The sequence below is a fragment of the Diabrotica undecimpunctata genome, chromosome 4 (assembly GCF_040954645.1).
Source record: "Diabrotica undecimpunctata isolate CICGRU chromosome 4, icDiaUnde3, whole genome shotgun sequence".
Lineage (NCBI taxonomy): Eukaryota > Metazoa > Arthropoda > Insecta > Coleoptera > Chrysomelidae > Diabrotica > Diabrotica undecimpunctata.
In genome coordinates this window covers 159,078,859-159,100,472 of record NC_092806.1, presented here as the reverse complement: position 1 = coordinate 159,100,472, position 21,614 = coordinate 159,078,859, and the positions used below count along the sequence as shown (strand labels likewise).

Below are 21,614 nucleotides of genomic sequence, written 5' to 3'. Positions count from 1 at the left end.
TATCCTTATGTTCATTAAACCAATTAGTGATATAGCAATACCTTGTACAATGTCTTTTACAATATTTCTACATTACATTACTTTTTACGACGAAATCTTTGGGGGGAAATTACAGTCAGCTAATTTATCTATCACGTCTATCTGGTGAATTCAGTTTAAGCATTCATAAATACTGAAATTAGCATGGACTCTATGAAAACTAGGAACTTTAAGTTACCTGGTAAATACAGACAAGCAACCAGTTGCTTGTCTTCTGCATCACTGCTTCATCTTTTCCCTGTCGGAATCGCAGAGAAGGTTACATCAGAAAATAGTAACATTATTATACTACATCGGAAATACTGTATGGATGATGACTTCTGACCACAGTGTCACACTGGTATGGGTGCCAATTCATCGAAGATGATCACGGCAATGGAAAAGCTTATGAACTTGTCAAAAAGGATTAGGAGTTCCAGAAAGCGTCTTTGACGGAACCAAAGCCTGAGTCCGAACACAACATAACTCATTACAGGTTTCCTTAGTGAGGATATGATACTCAAGGGAAATTGCGTACCATGAGCTGTCTCATGTTTAAGTACATTGAACCTTCTCATAATAACAGCAAGTTTTGTAGACGGTGTTGAAGATTCATCTGTAGCACTCTGATTCCGTATATTGGGACCTATTTTGACTAGGGTGTCGGACTTTGCCTCTACCGTTCCCTACATATTTTTATTTATAGAAGAGTCACTTATTTCTGAGTGCCCTTCTGGGTCATCATCTAGGATACTTTTCCTCTTGCACATGATTAAGTTACACCTAGGACCAGAGTTATTGTAGCACAAATCTCTCCGAATGATGAATCAAACGTATGTGTGTATGAATATTTTGTTTTTTCAGAAAGTTCTACACCTCGAACTTCTGCTAAAGATCTAGTTAATCATCTGCTCTTAAGACAAGAGTATAAAAACCGATCGTCTCTAGATTTTGTAGATATTTATCGACCTTGTTTTCTTTCTTTATAGAACAAGTTAATTAAAATGTTTAACTGAATTATTGTTGGCTTTTGAATGCTAAACAAACTCACCATTACAGTTAATACTTGGAATGTTTCGTTTTCACTTAATTTCCGTTGACGATTCATTATGTTTAACTATATAACTAACTAACTATATTAGACAGTGTATACTACGACTTTAAACAGAGAGTATATTCTACATTTTTAACGAACTCAATACCGATAATAAAGAATTCATAATCTCAACAGCAGATAAAATTTAAAAATCAAACAATAAACGACATAGGGGATGGTAAACTACTACGGAAATTTATTGAGTACGTCACTGTCGCCGTATTTTTATTAAATAAACACAAAAAACCGAATTCTTGTATGTCCGACTAATTTTCCTTTCCAATCTTCACTGGTAACCGCATCTCAGGTTCCCTTTCATGAAATTCAAGACCAGATAGACCTCGATTAGCTCATTCTTCTTTTTCGTATTCTTTTTCGTCGTGTTCGGTGAGAAGAGGACAGAAGATACCAATTTTGTGGTTAAACTTGGCTATAGAACTTAAAAAGAGTATGGGCTCGATGATTCGACGGTGTTTTAATTAATTCTGAAATAGATTTTTTCTTTTATAACCTCGGGCAAATCAACATGATCGGAAGAAGAATTTCTAACAAATTTTTGAATTTCTAATGGTTTTGGTTTTAAAGAGGTTTTATCGTGTTACTGATTTAATAATGACGAGAATTTACTTAAATGATTAATGTATTTCAAATTATTTAAATATTTGACAAGTAGTCACCGGATATAATCTATGGGGATCCCAAAATTACTGATTATAACACTTCTTGTCGATCCTTTGTTGGAAAGTTGATTCTTTTTCATCCTTTCAGTTCACAAACTGAAATTGTTGTAAAACATTATGTAAACTCTTAAAAGATCTCAAAAATTTAGCTATTGGGGGAAGTTTGGATATAGTTCAGATGGTTACGAATATTCTAAGTTTGAATGATGATAACCAAAATCTAGGAATCGCTGAGGATTATCTTCTTGGTGGGTGGGTAAAATGTAACTCCAAAAAATCTGCTAGGAGGCAGTTAGACGACATACATCATAGTCTGTCTAAAAAATGAGATATTTAATATAAAAAATTAAAGAAATTTATTGAAGAAATTGAAGAAGGTTTTTTCCGTTTACATATTTTCCTACGTAAATGGCTTCTGTAATCCTGAGTTATAAAAGATTGAAATCAACGCGTAAAGTTAGCGTTAGGAGTCACTCAACTCGAATTCTTCACATTTTACTAAAAATTCGCCACCAAAGAAATAGTTTCGATCAATCGACACATGCTGCCGTTGCAAATTCAATTAATATAAAAGACGAAGACAGTTGTGCAATGTGCAGTACCCTCACTTTTATCGCTGTTAAAAATAAACAGCATCAACACCTCTTTATACCCGGTAATTGATTTCTTTGTCCGGTTGCAAGAACCATCAATTCCTTCTATTCACACTTTCCGTGACTGCTCGTCCATTGTGACGTGACAAACGCATGCATAGTGTTACCGACCGGTAGATCTACGCGTCTAGCGAATTCAATGACACGACACATACTTGATGTGTATTCTGTGAAGGAGAGTATAAGATGAAACCCTTTCTTAGGAAATGTTCCAGACGGAGGAGCACGAGTACGAGGGTGGTGCAATATTTGTCACTTTTGAATCGCATACATTCTAGAGTTTTATAGAGTGGCATACAAGGACGTTGTACTTTTATATGACGAGATAATCTGGCGACAAATGAAGCCGATCATTTATAATCGGAGGTTTCAATATTATTATTAGAGAGAAAATGTACAAAAATTTATGAAAGAAACTGGACTAAGGCAAAGAAACACAGAGAAGAACTTCCTGTAACAAAACAAACAATATGCAATAAATATTTTTATCTACAAAAAAAAACAAAAACGAAAAGAAAGTGTGCAAGCCCTGGCGAGATTATGACAAATTAAATTACATATAGGAAGCGACCATGGCCTAATACGAGGAGAATGGAGATCGACAGAACTTGGAAACAAATACAGAACATCAATATAATTATTTTAAGTAGTAAAAAAGAACAATATCCGGGGACATTGAAAAGGGGAAAGCATACAGAAACAGAAAACAAACAAAACCTTAATCAACTTGCCGCAAAGTTAACACTACTGGTAGAAACATCAAAGAAAGTAGCATCTACCGATAAACGCTAAAACCGAATCTCCAAAGATACAAGACAATAGTTAGGAAAGAGAAGAAAGATATTCCAACAAAGATAAGCACAAGAATAAGTGGAGATAGTCTTGTGAAGCACAAGATAGAAATACGTGAAGAGTTTGAAAGAAGACCCAATAAAGAAGACTAGATCAATTCTATTTGCACAAGTGGTGAAAGACAGATAACCCTTGCTATTTTTTTGCACTTTCTTTTGCTGGTCCGTTCACTAGCCATCACGAGTGTTGGAATGCTTATGGTGAGGCCTAACAATGTTGGTATTTTATGTGGCCCAATTGTATTCTTCTGCCTTAAAAACTATGTTATCCTGTACATTCACGACGCTGTTGATCTACATCCTAACATGATGTTTTGACATCATCGAACGTTAGAAGAAGCTACCTGTTTAGTCTAAATGATTCCACACTGTTCAATAAAGCAGGTATTTAAGTAACGGCACTCTGCGTCACGAGGGGGTCTAGAAACTTATCCAACGAGTCGACGATCCGTTGAGAGACTTCAATGGAATTCCAGAATAATGAGAAAAACATATATAAGCGAAATTATATTGTCGAGAGTTAGTCTAATGAATATGTTTGTAGCGTGAAGTAAATAAAATGTTATAAATTAATTGTGTTTTTAGTGTTAGTGTTAAAAGACTGTTAATAAATTAAAATAAGTGTAAATAAAAATTAAAGAACTACACGAGTATAGTCAAACATGAAAATGATTTACGTGGAAGACAGATTTTTTGTATCAAATTCAAATAACTATTGAGTTAATTATTTCTACCACAATTTTCTTCTTAGAATAAGGAAATAGAAAGACCGAATCACAAGAGTTATTATTGCATCGATAATTAATCATTTAAGAGTTCTAAAAATTTAAGACTGTGTGTTATTACGAAAAGTCGTTCCCAAAATAGGAACTTGTAGAATAATCCCCGTATCTATTGCTACATCTCTAAGAGTGAAACAACCATAACCCTTTCCTTTGAGCCGTACCGGGCAAGTTGAACGTCTCCATACGTCATCTACGTGTCAGAATGAATAGGTTTATTGTTGTTTTGTCATAAGAAAGTTTCAAGGAGCGCCTCAGCTCATGTTTCTCTTCTACCGCCAGCGAATAAGCCATTGTAAACGTCCGGTTTACTATACGGGGTTCGTGTATCTCAGAAATCTCTAGTTTATTGCTGAATATGGACAATTTAGTGTTCTATGGTCAAGATTTGTTGAGGAAATCGCAGATATTTGCTCGTAGTTTTGTCGTGAATGCAACTTGGTGCCTTAATTCTTAGCATGCAGATCGTAGATACAGATAAAGACATGAATTGTAATAAGGCATTATACACTCGAAGAAATATTGCAGCGGTCTATATGGGGTGTCCCAAAAACCATGTAAAATCACTCAACGTATAGGCGGCAGTGGGTTATTTTTAATGACTCTTAGCTGTGTGTAATGTGGCCTGTCAAACTGTCCTTTTACGACGCAAATTTTCGTTTTTCCTTTTTGTGTTTTTACCGATTTGTTTGCATTTTTCTCTAATTATATTTTCACCAGTTTCCCCATGACTACCAATAAAGAGTTTAGAGCATTTTAAATCATGCTTGCATTTTTATCGCACTTTCCTAAGCAAGAGCAAGACTGTTTTGGTAAAACTTCTGGAGGATAAAGTGGCTCCAAAGTCTGTACTGGTTGCTATGTAAGGTCTGTACTAGTTGCAAAGTAAGTTTGTAACTGGTAAAATGTGTTGTGATGCACATAATGTTAGGGGTAAGCTTTCAGTTTATTTTTTTTAACGGTACAACGTTCATGATGTTCATATTGCAACTCGTGCAATGATGGTTTTATCCCATATTTTTCAAATATTGTATTCAAATATGTATCTATATTTTTTATGAGTTCTGCTGTTATTATTAGTTACTCTCGCTTTTCAAATAAAATAACACTCTTGGCAGATTATTTATAAAATTCTGCTGTTAAAACTTTTATTTTTTGACAAATTATATCCAATAACCTTTTCCTTGGTTGAGTACTGGAGACGTTGAACAAAAATAATAATAACAGATAATTAAGATATTTAAATTAAAATTATTAACTTATGAAAATTTAGAAAAATATACACAGATATTAGTAGAATTTCGATTAGAATTTTTAAAATATTTAATCAGTATAATGATGTTATTTTTTTTTTGTCAAATGAAAATTTATGGTCACTATCACTATACCACATAAAAACAATATAAAATAACATGGCTTATTTCAGGCTGAAGAGAAAGTAACCAGATAGATCATGAAATGTCAGAAAGACAACACAAGATGTCAGATCATCCTCCTCCTCCTTAGTTCTAATCCCTTTTGGGATGTGGTGACACCATCAGGCCTTTACAGTCTTTGCACGATTTCTCTCCATCCTTCTATGTCCTGGGCTAGTTGTTCGGCTTCATGTAACCCTTGGTTAATCAGTATTTTTGTTTGATCTACCCAACGGCTTGGAGATCTTCCCCTAGGTCTCTTTCCTTCAACTCTACCCTCGACTATCAGTTTTTCCATCGTGCCTGTTCTTCTAGCAATGTGTCCAAAATACTGCAAATATCTCTGTTGTATTTGTTTAAGCAATCTATCCTTTACTTTAAGTTGTTCTAATATCGATACGTTAGTGCGATGATCCATCCAGGATATTCTCAACATGCGGCGGTATTACCCACATTTCAAAAGCGTCCAGTTTATTTTTATCCTATGGGAAAAATGAGCGCCCTTACCAGCCTTAGTTTTGTGTGTATTGTTATGCTAGAATTTTTCCAAATTGCTACCAGTTATATCATAGCTGTTCTAGCAATAGTCAACCTTCTACGTATCTCTCTGTCACACCCTCCGTCATTTGTTATTAGGGACCCCAGGTATATGAAACTATTTACTGTCAGATCATACAAGGAAGCAAATTCTGATGCAACCGTTTCAAAAGTTTCAAAAAATTTATTATTATAATTCCGAGTAAATATTCAAAATAATATTGCTTATGTTATTTTATTTGAGTGATGTCTTGATTAGGTAAGCCGAAAACTTACTTTTCTCTTATATATTTTCAAACAAATATTTATTTTTAGACCCTTACCGGGAGCCCTGATAGTTACTACAGCTATGTTTATTGGTCCGAGATTGTATAAATAGATATGGAATTAAGATATGTGTTCTTAAAAACAATCCTATATATTTTTATGGTGTATAGTATGTTCCTGCTAGATAGATCCAAGGTTTCTGTCAGCCAAGTACCTAGAGGGTCAAAAACAAAGAAAATTGGGATAATACCAGCTTTCGGATAAATCAGGTTGTACCCATTTTATATTTTTTTATGAAACAGTGAAGAATATCTATGAACTAAATAACAGTGAAGTGATTTATTATTGATCTTTTAATATAATAGGTATTTTACCTAATAAACAAATGTATTTTTATGTGAATGAATTTCGAAATTTGGGAAAAAGTATAATTTTATTTTCATATATTTCTCACTCATTATCTAATGCCAATATATCAAACGTTTGTTTTCTTACACTATGATTTTAATTTTAGTTTCATATAAGCACTTCTCATGGTAATTGAATTCTGTAAACACAAATTGTTAATTTCTTTTTCGGGGATGACGTAACTTAATAACGTAGGATCTTTTAATAACTTTTTGTTCATTACAAAAATAATAAAAGGATAGTTTTGTTTTAAATTTTTCTTTTCAATTCTTTGAGCTCGTTTCCTTACGATGATAAATATTAGGATGGCGCCCATTTCATTTTAATTTTAAAGAAAATACAAACAGCTTCTATATGATTTTTGAAAGAACCGTGCCCAACGAATACAGCGAAACAAATAAAAATAATAACTGGAATATTTAATGAAATATACAAGACAGGAAAAATACCAGTAGAATGACTCAAATCGGAGTTCGTACCATTGCCCAAAAAAACAGGAGGAAAAGTTTGTGAAAACTATAGGACCATAAGCCTAATGCTGCTTTTAAAAGTCATCCACAAAAGAATTTACCGGAAATGCGAGGAACAAATGGCGCCCAATTAGTTTGTGAACGCCGTTGGTACGACGAAAGCTTTATTTAGCGTGCAGGTAAATATAGAGATGTCAGCTGTGATGTTTTAATGGCTGATTGACTACAAGAAGGCTTTAGATATAGTCAGTCATGAACAAATGATGGAAGTGGACAGGGATAGACGGAAGAGATCTAAAAATAATAGAGACCTGTATTGGAATCAATCAACGAATATATGTAGAATATACAGATCAGTTCAAAACCTTAAGGAGAGACACGGGTGGATAATTTCACAATAGATATTCAATCTGTACTCGGACCACATATTGAAGAGGCTCTAAAAGATATTGATGAAGGCATCTCAATTGAGTCAAGCGAAGTCGAGTATGCAGATGATACAATAGTGTTTTCCAATACCATAGAAAGACTGCAAAACTTAATGAACAAAATAACGGAAACAATTAGAACATATGGACTGGATATAAACACCAGCAAAACCAAGCTAATGATCATCAGCAACGAAAACATAACTGGAGCAAATCTGTATGTGAACCAAATAAGACCTGAACGTGTACATTAATATGTTTGCTCCTAACGCCACCTGTTAACGTATTAACATAGCATACCTGGTTTACTTATGACAAAGATGTCAAATTCAGACGAAATATTAAATCAACAGTAAATTTAATTATCATATAAACTAAATAAGATGTTTATTTGTATTTATATGAAATTATTATTATTTTAAAACGGGAAGTGTCATAAAAATTTAAACAGATGGTTCAATATTGTTATCCATTACAAAATTTGAAAAAAGTGTTTTTATAACAAATTCATGATTGTTTATTGACAAAATGACTACGTAGTTGATATTATTTTTAAGCGCTATCCCAGATTTAAAGAAATATCCATAATGGTCGATTATTACCGGAGATATCGTGAAATTTTCAAGCAATTAACGTAAAAAAATTGACTGGGCTATGCAAAGCAAACAGAGTTTGCATTGGAACAATTTTCTTGCAGTGAAATACAAAATTTCCATATAGGTGGTAACATTCTCATACTTCAACATTACATTAGAAATAAAAATCAAAGCATTCAAACGACAGTTAAACAAACGCGGCTCTTTTGAATCAAACACTACGAATAACCGCAACTAGATTCAAGAATAAATTATCTCGGATTAATTCTTTTAAAATTTATATTCTGTTCTTATGGACATCGCCTTCAATGTAACACATATCCATAATATTTGTGCCATTTTCTCTAGGCAAATGTGAATTATTACGAGATTTAGCAATGTTAGTTACGCCCAGTTTGATTCAAGATCTTAACGGTTCTTTGAGTTACACCAAGAGCGACTCGTTCGCAAGTCGCTGTTGGACCGAATACAATTTAATAGTTAATCAGATTTATACGGTTTCGAAGAAGAAAAAAAAGTACAATAGAATCAGTAAAAATTTTAGTGGCTCAGTAAATTGTTCTCCGTGTGTCAGAAAATGACATTTTGATGAAACCACACATTTGCTCTGTATAAAACGTAGTTTTCTTGTGATAAAAATACACTTTTTCATTCATCATTCAGCATAAATCAACAAAAAAACCCAATAAATAATTTTCATAATTGAAACCTAGCATTAATACGAGAAAGACAGTCATTCAGATTTGCTTTACAAAGTAAATTGTAACGAATGCAATTCAACATATATTGGACAGACTTATCGATATCTACATGAAAGAATTGCTCTGAAAAATAAGGCATAATAAAGAAGAGACCAAACACTGCAGCCGTAACCAAACATTCTTTGGAAAATAAACATTCTTTAATATGTAAAGAGTACAGAATTTATAGAGCTAACTTAGTATACACAATGAAAACATTAAAGCTGTCTTAACAATAAAACATAATTATAAAATACTTTTTAGTTATTTTATATTTTTCTTTCGACTATTTTGGTATCTCCTATTGATTTTTATATGCTTCTGATTTAATTTTTGCTATATCTTCTTTTAACCACTGTATAATTAGAAAAATATTTGTCAAACTTACCTTGTCGTCATTTTTTTTTATATTTGTTTCATTTACTCTTTCTTGGACGCTTTACCACCGTCTTTATCTATAATGTCTCGTTTTAAAACTATTTCAAAGCTTTCTTTGCGAACAAAAATAATTTTAACTTTACAGTGATTTTTTTGTTATTCAGTACTTTGTCTTATTCGTAATATCCCTTCTCGATGCGCTACTGACCTGGACTTGTTAAAGATGTTTCATTACTATAGAAAAACGTATGTGACACGATCACGAAGTCCTCGGAAGGAATTAATAGAGAAAATTACGAATATCGTGTACCAACGGTATTTTGAGAGCAACTAGAAGAAGAACCGGGAGTAGAAAAAGAAGAAGATGGCGAGTCGGTATCCAAACGACCTGAATATTCTGCAGGCTACTACTATTTGATCTAGAGAACCTTGAAAAATGTTAACAAGAAAGTATGTGAATCAAATTGAATGGTGTTAATATAATCTCGGAGTAATGTGACATTTCTCAATAATTATATTCTACACTTTGTTCGAAAATTATTGATAGTACAAGATGAAACATCGGTCAAAAAAAGTAGACATTATTGCATATACGAGGATAGATTGATATTAAACTATCATTTGATAGATGGCGCTACTTGATACCGAATTGGTTTCGGTGTTGACATTTGCCATTCATGACATGACGTCTCTCAAAATTTTAAGTTTTAAAAACAATTAGTGTGGTTTTTACAGCCGTGAAAAGCCAGCAAATTTTGTGTTTTCGGAGAAATGGAAAAAGTCGAGTATCGTTAGGTGATTAAGTTCCTCCACAAAAAGGGTAATGACGTGCAAATCAAAGCCGACCTGGACGAAGTTTATGGTGAGGTTGCACCTTCGTTAGCAACAGTAAAATTTTGGAAAGCTAAATTTGTTCGTGGTCGTACGAGTGTTTTTGATGATGAGCGTCCCGGAAGGCCAAATGAAGTCACCACGCCGGAAATGTCCATGACATGATTATTGCAGATCGTCGAATTAAGCTCCGCGAGTTAATAGAGGTCCTAAACATTTTCTACGAACGCGTACACATCATCATTCACCATCATTTGGACATGAAAAAGCTATCCGCGCGATGGGTATCGCGTTTGCTGACAATCGATCAAATGCAAAAAAGCGTGACCACTTCGGAGACGCTTTTGGCGATGATACGGAGATGCGAAGAGCACTATCCACATCGACTACTTGGAAAAAGGAAAAACAATCAATGGTGAGTACTACGCAGCATTATTGGATCGATTCGATGCCGAATTGCGACGAAAACGCCCCGGTTTGGAACGCAAAAAAGTGCTCTTTCACCAAGACAATGCACCGGTTCACCGATCAGCCGTCGCCATGACAAAATTACACAAATTGGGCTATGCATTGGTTTAACACCCACCGTATTCCCCAGATCTTGCCCCAAGCGATTTTTACAGCGATCGAGTGATTGTAAATCCAATTGATTGGATCCCCTGTTGCATGGGACGGGCAAAATCACTAATATATAAGTATATAAATTATTTAAACAATAGACAACAAATTCTCACATAAAATAACCAAAATTTCTCTTATTTCGACAATAGATTCAACATATATATTTCTAAACATTATAAAACTTCTAATTAGTGAAGTAAAATTTCTAATTCGAACAGATGTCCATAAATAAAAACTGTCGTTCCAAACAAAACTAATAAATCTATAGAAAACGTTGTACACACGCATTTCGTGTGATTTATACCCATTTCGCAAGTTCTCAACTTAAAACGACCAATTAGACTTATCTTGTAAATTTATTTTTAAAATAGTACAACACTTGCGTTGAATAGTTCATAAATTAAATACCGGTATAAATCATAAATATTTTTATCTTGGATCTCTTTCTAATGAGACAAATGAAAAAAATAATGAATAATGGTAGCTAATGAATTGGTACTGTATGGTCGAAATTGTGGTTTTTTTAATAAAGAAACAGGTTTTGGGATTCTGGTACACGATGGCCTGTGGTTATGTTTGAATATTTATAAACGATAAATATTTCTATCGGACTTTTATAATAATATGAAATATTTTGAGTTTGTTGACATTTTTTCGTTTTTCAAGTCAAGAGGACATAATATACAACTTTTATTATAAGCACGCCAGCCGTATGTGTTTTGCGCGAACTTTAGCTATGACAAACTTATATTTTGAGAGGGAAGTTCTAATATAATTCTATTTGGTATCTCCAATTCTTGCAGTATTTTATACATTTTCTTCCTATTTACTATATCGTAGCAAGGACCGTACCTATAAAAATATATCGTAGAATTTCTGGTGAGAATGTTAAGATATTAAAGATTCATAAAAAATCTCGAAAGAATACTTATAGATTACGTAAATTGTTTACTCATTTTTATTAGTACAATCAAAAACTAGAACACGTATTGATAACATGTTATTTAAACAAATTCTTGAAGCAAAGTGCAACCTTGCAGGCTAAGCAATTTCAATAATATCTGGCCTAGTGAATGAGCCGATTCATCATAGGTGTTACGATGTAAAAAGAGTAGACGAGGAATCAAGATTTTAGTTACATTAGAGAAGTATCGCCAACCCATTTATACATTGGGGGTACGATATATAAACAAGGAAAGATTACTGCTTTATCAACTAATGATAAGGGATTAACGACTACGCTCGCGCAAAAGATTTGAAAGTTTAAACATTAACCCTCGGTTAGTGTTCTGGGCTTATACCATACCCCAGGTACTCCGTTTATTTCTATACAATCGAAAGTAGATGAAATAGCATAGTTTATACGTGTTTTCTCACGATGACCTTGTTACTAGCTGTACATACAATTTCAGATTGAATTTGGAGTTGGTCAAAGACGGTTGGGGTGTGTGATACCCCGGTACACTACTGTTGTAACTTTTAGTTGTTTTGTGTTCTAGAGGTAAATTTACATGATATTTTTAATATTTTTTCGAGATGTACTATGATTTTTTTTTCTTTCAGCGATACTGAATTATAGAATAATTATGTCTTACGAACAAGAGCAGTAAAGATTAAAACGTTTATGAGCGGAGTTTGACAGTATTTCTGACGATGATAAATCGTTCATTGATAGTGAATCTGAATCATTAGAAAGTCAAGAGACAATCATATTGGAAGAAGGGGCTCAAGGAGAGACAGCACACAAAAGGGAGGATTCTGAAGAATTGGAGGCTGAAGAAGGTGAATTTTTAAGTGGTTCAGAAAGTGGTAGTGAGAATACCGCGTATCAAGAAATAGTCGTAGGGGAGTGATTGCTCAATGTGAACTGAATGTGTAGCTGATTTCTGAGTTTCGAAACCAACGAAAACAAAACCCTTCCTTGCATCGATTACTACGTGATAATCAGATACCAGAGGTACGTCAGTTGGGACCTAAGCGACGTAGGACAAGCCGTAGGAAGACTTTTTACATATGCATGCGATGTGATACCTCCAATTTGTTTGGGTTTGGAACACGCAATAATGACGTGTTCAAATTGCTACAATTTTGAGGAGTCGTAACTTTTTTATTTTTCAATGTATTTTGGCGAACATTTTTTTCTTTAGTTAGTAGAATCTTAAGCTATAAGTTTATTTAGAGTTGTGTGATCAATAAAATTTTTTATAATATCTGAGTGTATTATTGTTCACTCGTGTTTTTTGACTAGCATAATTGTAATATGTTGGATAAATGATGTTTACCATATAAATATAAGACTTTCACAGTACCATATTTATTTATTTGATTCATAAATAAGTAAAAAACCAATATTAACCATTTTAAATGATTAAATTTAAAAATTTTAACTTCCTGCGTTAGTTTAGTTTGGGGTATGATATACCCAGGAACACCTCTCGTGTTAATTTATCTAGGCACACTAACGCAGGGTTAATAAAGAATTTTATTTAATAATTCAACCGATAAATTATTCTTCTTAGTGTAGCTATTGATATCAATCGATCAATGTTAGAACTTCCTCGATTGTTTATAAATAAAAATCTTATTTGACTTGATTTTTCTCGTCAGCGTTCTTGTAAAACGGATCTATTCCTTATTTAAATAGATACTTGATTAACGATGGTGTTTAATTACCATAAACAAACATAACTATCGTGTACCAGAATAGAAACAAGATACCCAATGCAAATAATACTTGAAATATTCCGTTTTAAGAGTGATAGCTCCTCTTTTAAATAATCAATATCATACATTAAGCCTGTTCAAATAGTGTTGATACACTTATAAACTGAAATTACTAGAGTGGGAAACATTTTTGTTTATTTGTAGAAAATGGTAATTAAATGAGGGAACTGATTTGAATAACATATGCAATGGCAATATAGAAGATATCGATGTGGGAAATTTTTTGATCTTTTTGTTGATAAAACTACAATTTATTCAATCAAGTTTATCAAAATACACAGGGCAATAAAAGAGTCATTGTCCTTTTTTGATTTTTTTAATAAGTATTGGCACGTCTTCCAGACAAGTTGTCTTGACATATTGTCTTCTCTCTGTTGTGTGAGTGTCTGTAATTTATTTAGTCACATATTTGATTTGATTATAATTGGCGCGGTAGCCGCACTAGTTTTCCACTTAAACTTAAAACAGAATGAAATTTAGAGCACTTTTTCACACATTTCGAGCGCACTACTGTAATTGCCACAATAGATTTTTCCTTAATTATTAAAGTTTATTATTATAAGTAAAGAAGAAGCGTTTTAGCTAAGCTTGAATGGTGATTCGAGCAAAGAACTCAAAAAATGAGTTGCCAAACACTAAGAATAAATACAATGAAAGAAAAATCGCACCAAAATTCCAGAAAGAGAGTAAGAAATCTTGATAATCATGCAAGGTATAAAAGGAAGATGGCCGGGGAGAAAGGAGAAGAAATGTCACGGAAGAAGAAAAACACAAAAATGCTAAAGAACTCGTAGTAGGACCATATTCGTGCAAAATTAAGTGTCAAATGAACGAAAGCAAAGTATCTTTAAAAATTTTTATTTAACTGGTTAATGAAAGTCTCAATAAGATTGAGAACACTAAAGTGTTATGTGTGGTCTCTATTACTATATGGTTGTGAGACCTGGACATTAAAACAGTATGATGTCAACAAATTAAATTCTAAAAATAAAATTAAAATTTGAAATGTGGATGTACCGCCGAATGCTAAGAATAAGCTGGACCAGCAGAACTACTAATGAAGAAGTACTGAGAGCAATGAACACACGCCCTCATCTGGTCAATACTATCAATTAGAAAGACTTCATATCTAGGACACATAATACGCCATATGGAATTTGAGCAGCTCCAGGTAATATTAGGAGGCAAGATTGAAGGTAAAAGGGGCATAGGACAAAAGAAAAAATCTTGGCTACGAAACATCAGAGTTTTGGACCCACACAAGAGGAAATGAATTAATTCATCAAGCCCAGAACAGAGAGAAATTTGCTCTATTGATCGCCAACCTGAACAGAGAAGGCACTTAGGAGGAGTAGGAGGTTAAAGGAAAAAGCTTTTATTCAAGGGCAAATAAAAGTAGAAGACAAAAAGAGAACGTCTACCAGAAATCAAAATTCACGTAGGTCTAAAGCTCGTGTATATACTTTACCGAATGAAAAAGGTTGTGATTAAGTGATATGTAAGAACTTTTTTAAAGACACAGTTTCCATTACAGATGAAAAAAATATCAATAGCTTTAGCACAAAAATAAGAACATCTTCAAGATACAAAGGGCAAACATCCACCCCATAATAAAACCCATATTGAAGACGAGCAGTATTTATGTGGCTTCATTGAACTGTTCCCAGCATACGAATCCCAATACGAGATAACATAAAAAGAAAATATCTTGCACCAACTTTGAACATGTCGATCATGTATCAAGAGTATGAAAAAAATGCACAGAAAACTTGCTGTTTACGTTTCTCAAAATTCTTAACACCAAGTTTCATTTTCATGCACCACATAAAGATACTTTGTCAAAAGTGTGACAATTCAATACTAAAATCACCTTATACTTCAGAAGAGCGTAAACAGGATGCAAAAGTTGAATTAGAATTACACCAAAGAAAAGCAGAAGCAGTAAAGAAAACAAAAAGCAAAATATAATAATTAAAGCAGAAGAATCACAACAAAAAATATCAGTTTTAGTCTTTGATCTTCAGAAAACGCTTCCTATTTCTGAGTTAAGTACAGGTGTAGTTTATTATAAGAGACAACTATGTACGTATAATTTGGGCATCCACGACGAAGTCACACAAACAGGACACATGTATGTCTGGCCTGAAAATGTGGCATCCCCAGGAACACAAGAGATAGGCTTCATAATAAACCATCTTACCAACCGAATATCTGATTTTGTATAGCAATGCATGCGGAGGCCAGAATCGGAATATAAAGGTGGCCTTAATAGCAATTACCTTCTGAAGTCTTAATCGTCACTCAAAGTTATAGAAGAAGGATTTTTTGTACCTGGACAGTTTTAATACATGCGATTAAGATTTTGGATTGATTGAAAAGCACACCATGATCGAATTTTTGATCCCGATGATTGGGTTTCCATAATTCAATCGGCCAAAAAAAAAAGAAATCCATAATTACAGGCGAAAAGAGTTTTTTAGTAGTAAGTTCCTTGAAAATAAGATAACAAATAGAAAAGTTACAAACAAAACAAAAGAAAAAAGGATTTAATGGACCTACTTAAGTTTATTCCGCATGAGTTGCACAGCTTTTATTCTGAATTGAAAAATAGTTCCAAATCTAGGAACTAGCTGAATAAAAAGCTTTTTATTTGCTGATTGATTTGGTCTACAAAGAACTTAAAGAGAAGAATATTAATATAAGTGCACTTAAAAAGACAAGGAAAAAGGGAAAAGGTCAAATTATGTTAGATAACTACCTAATGTTTTACAGTGCTGTTGCGAAAGAAACCAGAACCAAAGAAGTTGTTGCCCTAGTAGTAGAAACCAACAGAAACTTCATCAGAAGAAAAGAACAGAAGAATCTTATCGGTAGAATGGCGAACAAAAGAGTTGTAAAATGGCAAGGTACAAATCACCAAGTGGTAGAAGAAGTATCGGTTGACCACGCAAGAGATGAAATGACATTTTTCTGTAGAAGCAACAAGCCTAACTAACAAGCAAACTTGCTCAATAAAGAAAGAAGAAACATATGAAGAAGACTTACGTTCAAATAAAAGCACTTCATGACAAACTCATTCTACACCTTTTTATATTCTATAATCTATATTATCTATATATTCTTATTCTTATCCTTAAAATCTTACTTTTTGCACTTGTAAATTATTTGCTTCATAAGACACTTTTTAAAAATATCTACATAAAGTTGATTAGAATCTATACTACTTTTGTCAACATATTTGAGCATTCAATTACACACTTTTGAGAATTAAACACACCGTCTGAACCTTTCAAAATAATCTCACACTCAAGTCAAAACTTTTCTTTATGAATAATTCATACCGGCTCATTAACATCGGACAGATATTGATTTTAATTTTGGGATTAACTTTTATGTTTTTTCGTTTATTTGTATATTATGTTCGAGCACCGATGTCGCAGCATGTCACTTCGGCTTCAGGTTATTATATTAAACAAAATGGCCTGTCCGACGAAATTCCTCGTTATAAATTCAGAATTGTTATTACGAATGTTACGAAACGCCGGTATGGGGCTTCATTACGAGAACCCATCTCCGGATCAACGATTCAATGTGAGGTATGCAAATGACACAAGAAACACTGCACAAAGAGCAGAATAGTTAGAACAGAATAGACAAGTCAGAATAACAACGCATGCTCCCGTTCGCGTTTTCAAATATTTCTCCTAGTTTGTCCTATGTATATATGTATATATATATATATATATATATATATATATATATATATATATATATATATATATATATATATATATGTATATACTACTCTCCAAAATTAACGCACGACCTAAAATGGACCATGATTTTAAAACTATATTTCTTCTGAACCCTTAATTGGATTTCCATGATTTATTTTTCACATTGTAGGTATATTTCTAGTTAATGACTATATTAACGTTTTTTAAGAAATGTCAACGTTTTACTTATATACAGGGTGTAAAAATAAAGTTGTGTTTTTTCATCTAATTTTGCAACACCCGGTGGAATGTATTAGAAACAAACGCTACATGTTATTAATATTTTAAGATCGCTTCATTCTTTCTTCACATTTTGGTAAAAAAATCATTACGATACGTTTATTATCAAAAAAGAAAAGTATGTTCAAAGCATTGCGTGATTTGTTACTCTCCAAAATTAACGCCCGACCTCAACTCTACCATAATTATTAAGCTATTTTTCTTGTGTATCCTCGATTGGAGTTCAATAAATCTTTTTGCTCATTGCAGACCTATTTCTAAGTAATAACGGTATTATTGTTTTCTAGGAAGTGTCAACATTTCACCTAGATACGGGGTATAAAAATAAATTTGATTTTTCATCTTATTTTGCAACACCCTGTGGAATTTACTTAAAGCAAATGCTACATCTTAATCTTAATACTAATTTCTTTTTTTCAACATTTTCGTAAAAAAATCATCGATATCTTTATTATCACAAAAGAAAAGTACGTTCAAAGCTTAAAGTGACTTTATTGAATTGTAAAAATTCAACATTCAATTTCAAGAAATCTGAGCCAAGATGAATGTGTTCAGGCAATTACTTTAGCTGATGTAGGCTTAAGTTATCGTGAAATAGGCTTGAGGTTAGGGGTATTTCATACTACAATATCACGAGTCATTCAACGTTTTCAAGAAACAAACGACCATACGAAACGGCGTGGATAAGGAAGAGAAAAACTTACAACACCACGACAAGATCAGTTTATCAGGCTTCGTGCTATAAGAGAACGTTTTCTCACAATGAGACATTCACAAATACACGTGACAAATGTTCATAATATTCAAATTAGTAGAAACACTATATAAAGGCGTCTCGCTGAACAAGATCTGCAAATAAGAATACCAGTCAGGGCTTTAAACGTAAATCATTGTAGAAGTAGATTACAATTTGCCAGAGAGCACCTTGACTGAAATGTTGATGACTGGAAGTACGTGTTGTTCACTGATGAATCGTGGTATTGCTTATATAGCTCAGTGTGAGAGTTAATCGACGGCCAAGAGAACGCTTAATATATACGATCTATTACTTTATTCAATGGTGGATCTGTAATGGTTTGGGGAGGAATATCTCTTACAGCGCAAACGGACCTTGTTGCTTTACGAAGAGATTTCTTAATAGGTGAAAGGTATATTGGACATTTTGTCTAACCATGTGGTTCCATTTGCTCCTGACATAGGAAATAATTTTCTTTTAATGAGAATTTGTGTCTCCTGTCTCTCTTGACGACATAGCAGTTATGGTGGGAGAAGTTTGGGATGCAATTGATCAAGACCAAATACGCTGCTTGATTTTAAGTATGCCTCGCCGCTGTGAAGAAGTAATTAGATGTAGAGGTGGAAATACTATTTTCTTAGGCTTTATTTGTATTAAATGTCAATAAAGTTTATGTAAGTAATGTTTTCTTTGCTTTAAATGTTAATAAAAACTTTTACATTTTTACATTTAACGTTACATTTAAAGTTCTGTATAATCTTTGATAATAGAGATATCGAGATAATTTTTTCACGAAAATCTTAAGAAAGAACAAATTTATCTCAAAATAAGAATAAGATGTAGCGTTTATTTCTAATAAATTCCACAGGGTGTTGCAAAAACGATGAAAAAACATAACTTTATTTTTACACCCCGTATACGGCTAAAACGTTGATATTTTTCAGAAAACATTAATACATTGATTTACTAGGAATAGACCTATAATATGAAAAAAACATCATCAAAATCTAATCATTCGTTCAGAAGAAAAATAGCTTCAAACTTTTGATACATTTAAGGTGGTGCGTTAATTTTGGGCATTAGTATATATATATATATATATATATATATATATATATATATATATATATATATATATATAATTTGAATACTTCCAGGTTTTCGTTTAGGTATTATACCAAAATAAAACATTATAATGTCTTTACGGTTAGGTACTTCTATTCATTTAATGACACAATAGGCTCATATTAAAATTATTCAAAGTTGCATTGCTCAATTTAAATGCAAATCATGTCTGACGAGAAGAGTAATAAAAAAATGCTTCGTCCAAGAAAAACATTGTAGGCACAAAGCGCATTCAAATGCGCTTCACAATATTCTAAAGAATCGATTTACAACAGAAGATTATATTGCCTTTTGACGACAGAAATTACTGAAGGCGTCATATCTGGTCGTTAAAATATGAAAAAGAAGATTGAAAGCGAAGTTTTTGTGCAATATTTTAATGATACAATGTTTTAGTTAGTGTCTCGAGTTGTTTATGCTTTTAATTGAAAAGGAATAAAAACTTTCGAATGATTGTGTTTCTATATGTTGTATAATAGTAAAGTTGATACACTTCATTATTCTTTAGGTGTAAGAGGCAATTAGCTGACTACCGCACAGATTTTAGTGTGAAGTGGTTGATCTATGTGTCGGATTTCTACACAAAAACACTTATAGGGCATTTAAATATTGGGCGAAACAGCTTTAAACCCCCCAACAAACCATGTTTTTCATGGCTTTTAAGGGTTTTGGCGGGGTTAATCATATTTTTTGAGATCGACAAAACTTAAATTAATTTTCTCATATTTTTCTTTTTATATATGTATTTTATTTCTTGACATTGAGTTTATTAAGGCTATATACTGAAACCAGAAAGCAGTAGTAAAGGTGAACGATATAGAAACAAATAATATACCGATTGCGAGAGGGTTAGGCAAGGATGCGTCTTGTCTCCGACGCTTTTCAACGTGTACTCACAGGTCATATTCAGAAAAGCCTTATGGGAAAGAAAAGAGGGAATAAGAATTGGTGGAGAAATCATAAACACCATGAGATTTGCAGATGACACGGTAATTATGGCTGAGAGTATAGAAGAACTACAAACTTTACTAGATGCAATAAATAGTGAATGCATTCAAATGGGACTTGACATCAACACAGATAAGACCAAATTTATGATAGTATCAAGGAGTCCAATAAATAATGAACAACTAACTCTTGGTGGACAGCAAATAGAGAGAGTGACAAAATATAAATATCTGGGAGCTTACATCAACACAGAATTAGATCCAGACCAAGAGATCCGAGTACAAATAGAAATGGCAAAGGCAGCGTTCTTAAAATTCAAACAATTGTTCTGTGACAAAAATCTGAATACTGCGCTGAGACTGAGGTTTGATGAATATTACGTCTGGTCGCAACTATTGTACGGGGTAGAAACATGGACACTAAAAGCGCAAATAGTTAAAAATATTGAAGCCTTTGAACTTTGGATATACCGGAGAATGTTGAGAATCCCATGGACTGCCAGGGTCACCAATGTGGAAGTGCTGAGAAGGATGGGTCGAGACAAAAAATTGTTGAGAACGATAAAAGTACGCAAGACTGCATACCTGGGACACATACTGAGAAATAATAAATATAGTCTTCTGCAGGTCATCATGCAGGGTAGAGTCGATGGCAAAAAGGGAATAGGTAGAAAGAGGAAGTCATGGCTGCGAAATATTCGAGACTGGACAAACATGACTGTAGACGAATTATTCCACGTTGCAAAAGACAGAGAAGCTTTTAAAAATGTGGTCGCCAACCTCCGTTAATGGGGACGGCATAGGAAGAAGAAGATTTTATTTCTTATTTTAATTCTTTTTATAAGACCCCAATTTTCTATTTTCATAGACCCATGGGTTGAAAGTACAGCTGGTTCCTAAAAAAACTGATACGTCTCTTAAAGCGTATTTTTTAGAAAAAGAATGCCTATCTTATCGGGGGTATAGTATGCCCTTTACGGAGATGTATTGTATAACGGCCCCACAATCGGACCACAGATTAACCGAATACCCAGCTCATAATTGATCCATTTTAAATTATATCCCTTATCTGTTTCATTTATCAGCTTTTATTAAACTTTGTTTATTTCAAAAAACTACGACTTACCTTTAGGACAATCGCAGGTGTAAGTGTGTTTGTCTCTTGTTCGACATAGGCCGTCGTTTTGACAGGGGCTAGGTTCGCACGGGATGTATTCGCTTTCGCAATTCTGGCCCGTATAGCCCTCGTTACAGGTACATCTGAAACAAAAATGAAAATATTACCTAGCTGAAAT

General features: G+C 33.2%; 1 protein-coding gene across 2 annotated transcripts in view; it reads right to left on the bottom strand.

Annotated features, from left to right (window-relative positions):
- N (neurogenic locus Notch protein) overlaps nucleotides 1-21,614 on the bottom strand; it is a 367,839-nt gene that overhangs the window by 109,478 nt on the left and 236,747 nt on the right. For both annotated transcript variants that reach the window (XM_072530756.1, XM_072530757.1), the window contains exon 5: nucleotides 21,446-21,579. In XM_072530756.1, coding sequence (XP_072386857.1) covers nucleotides 21,446-21,579 — 134 coding nt within the window. The remainder of the gene's footprint in view (nucleotides 1-21,445; nucleotides 21,580-21,614) is intronic.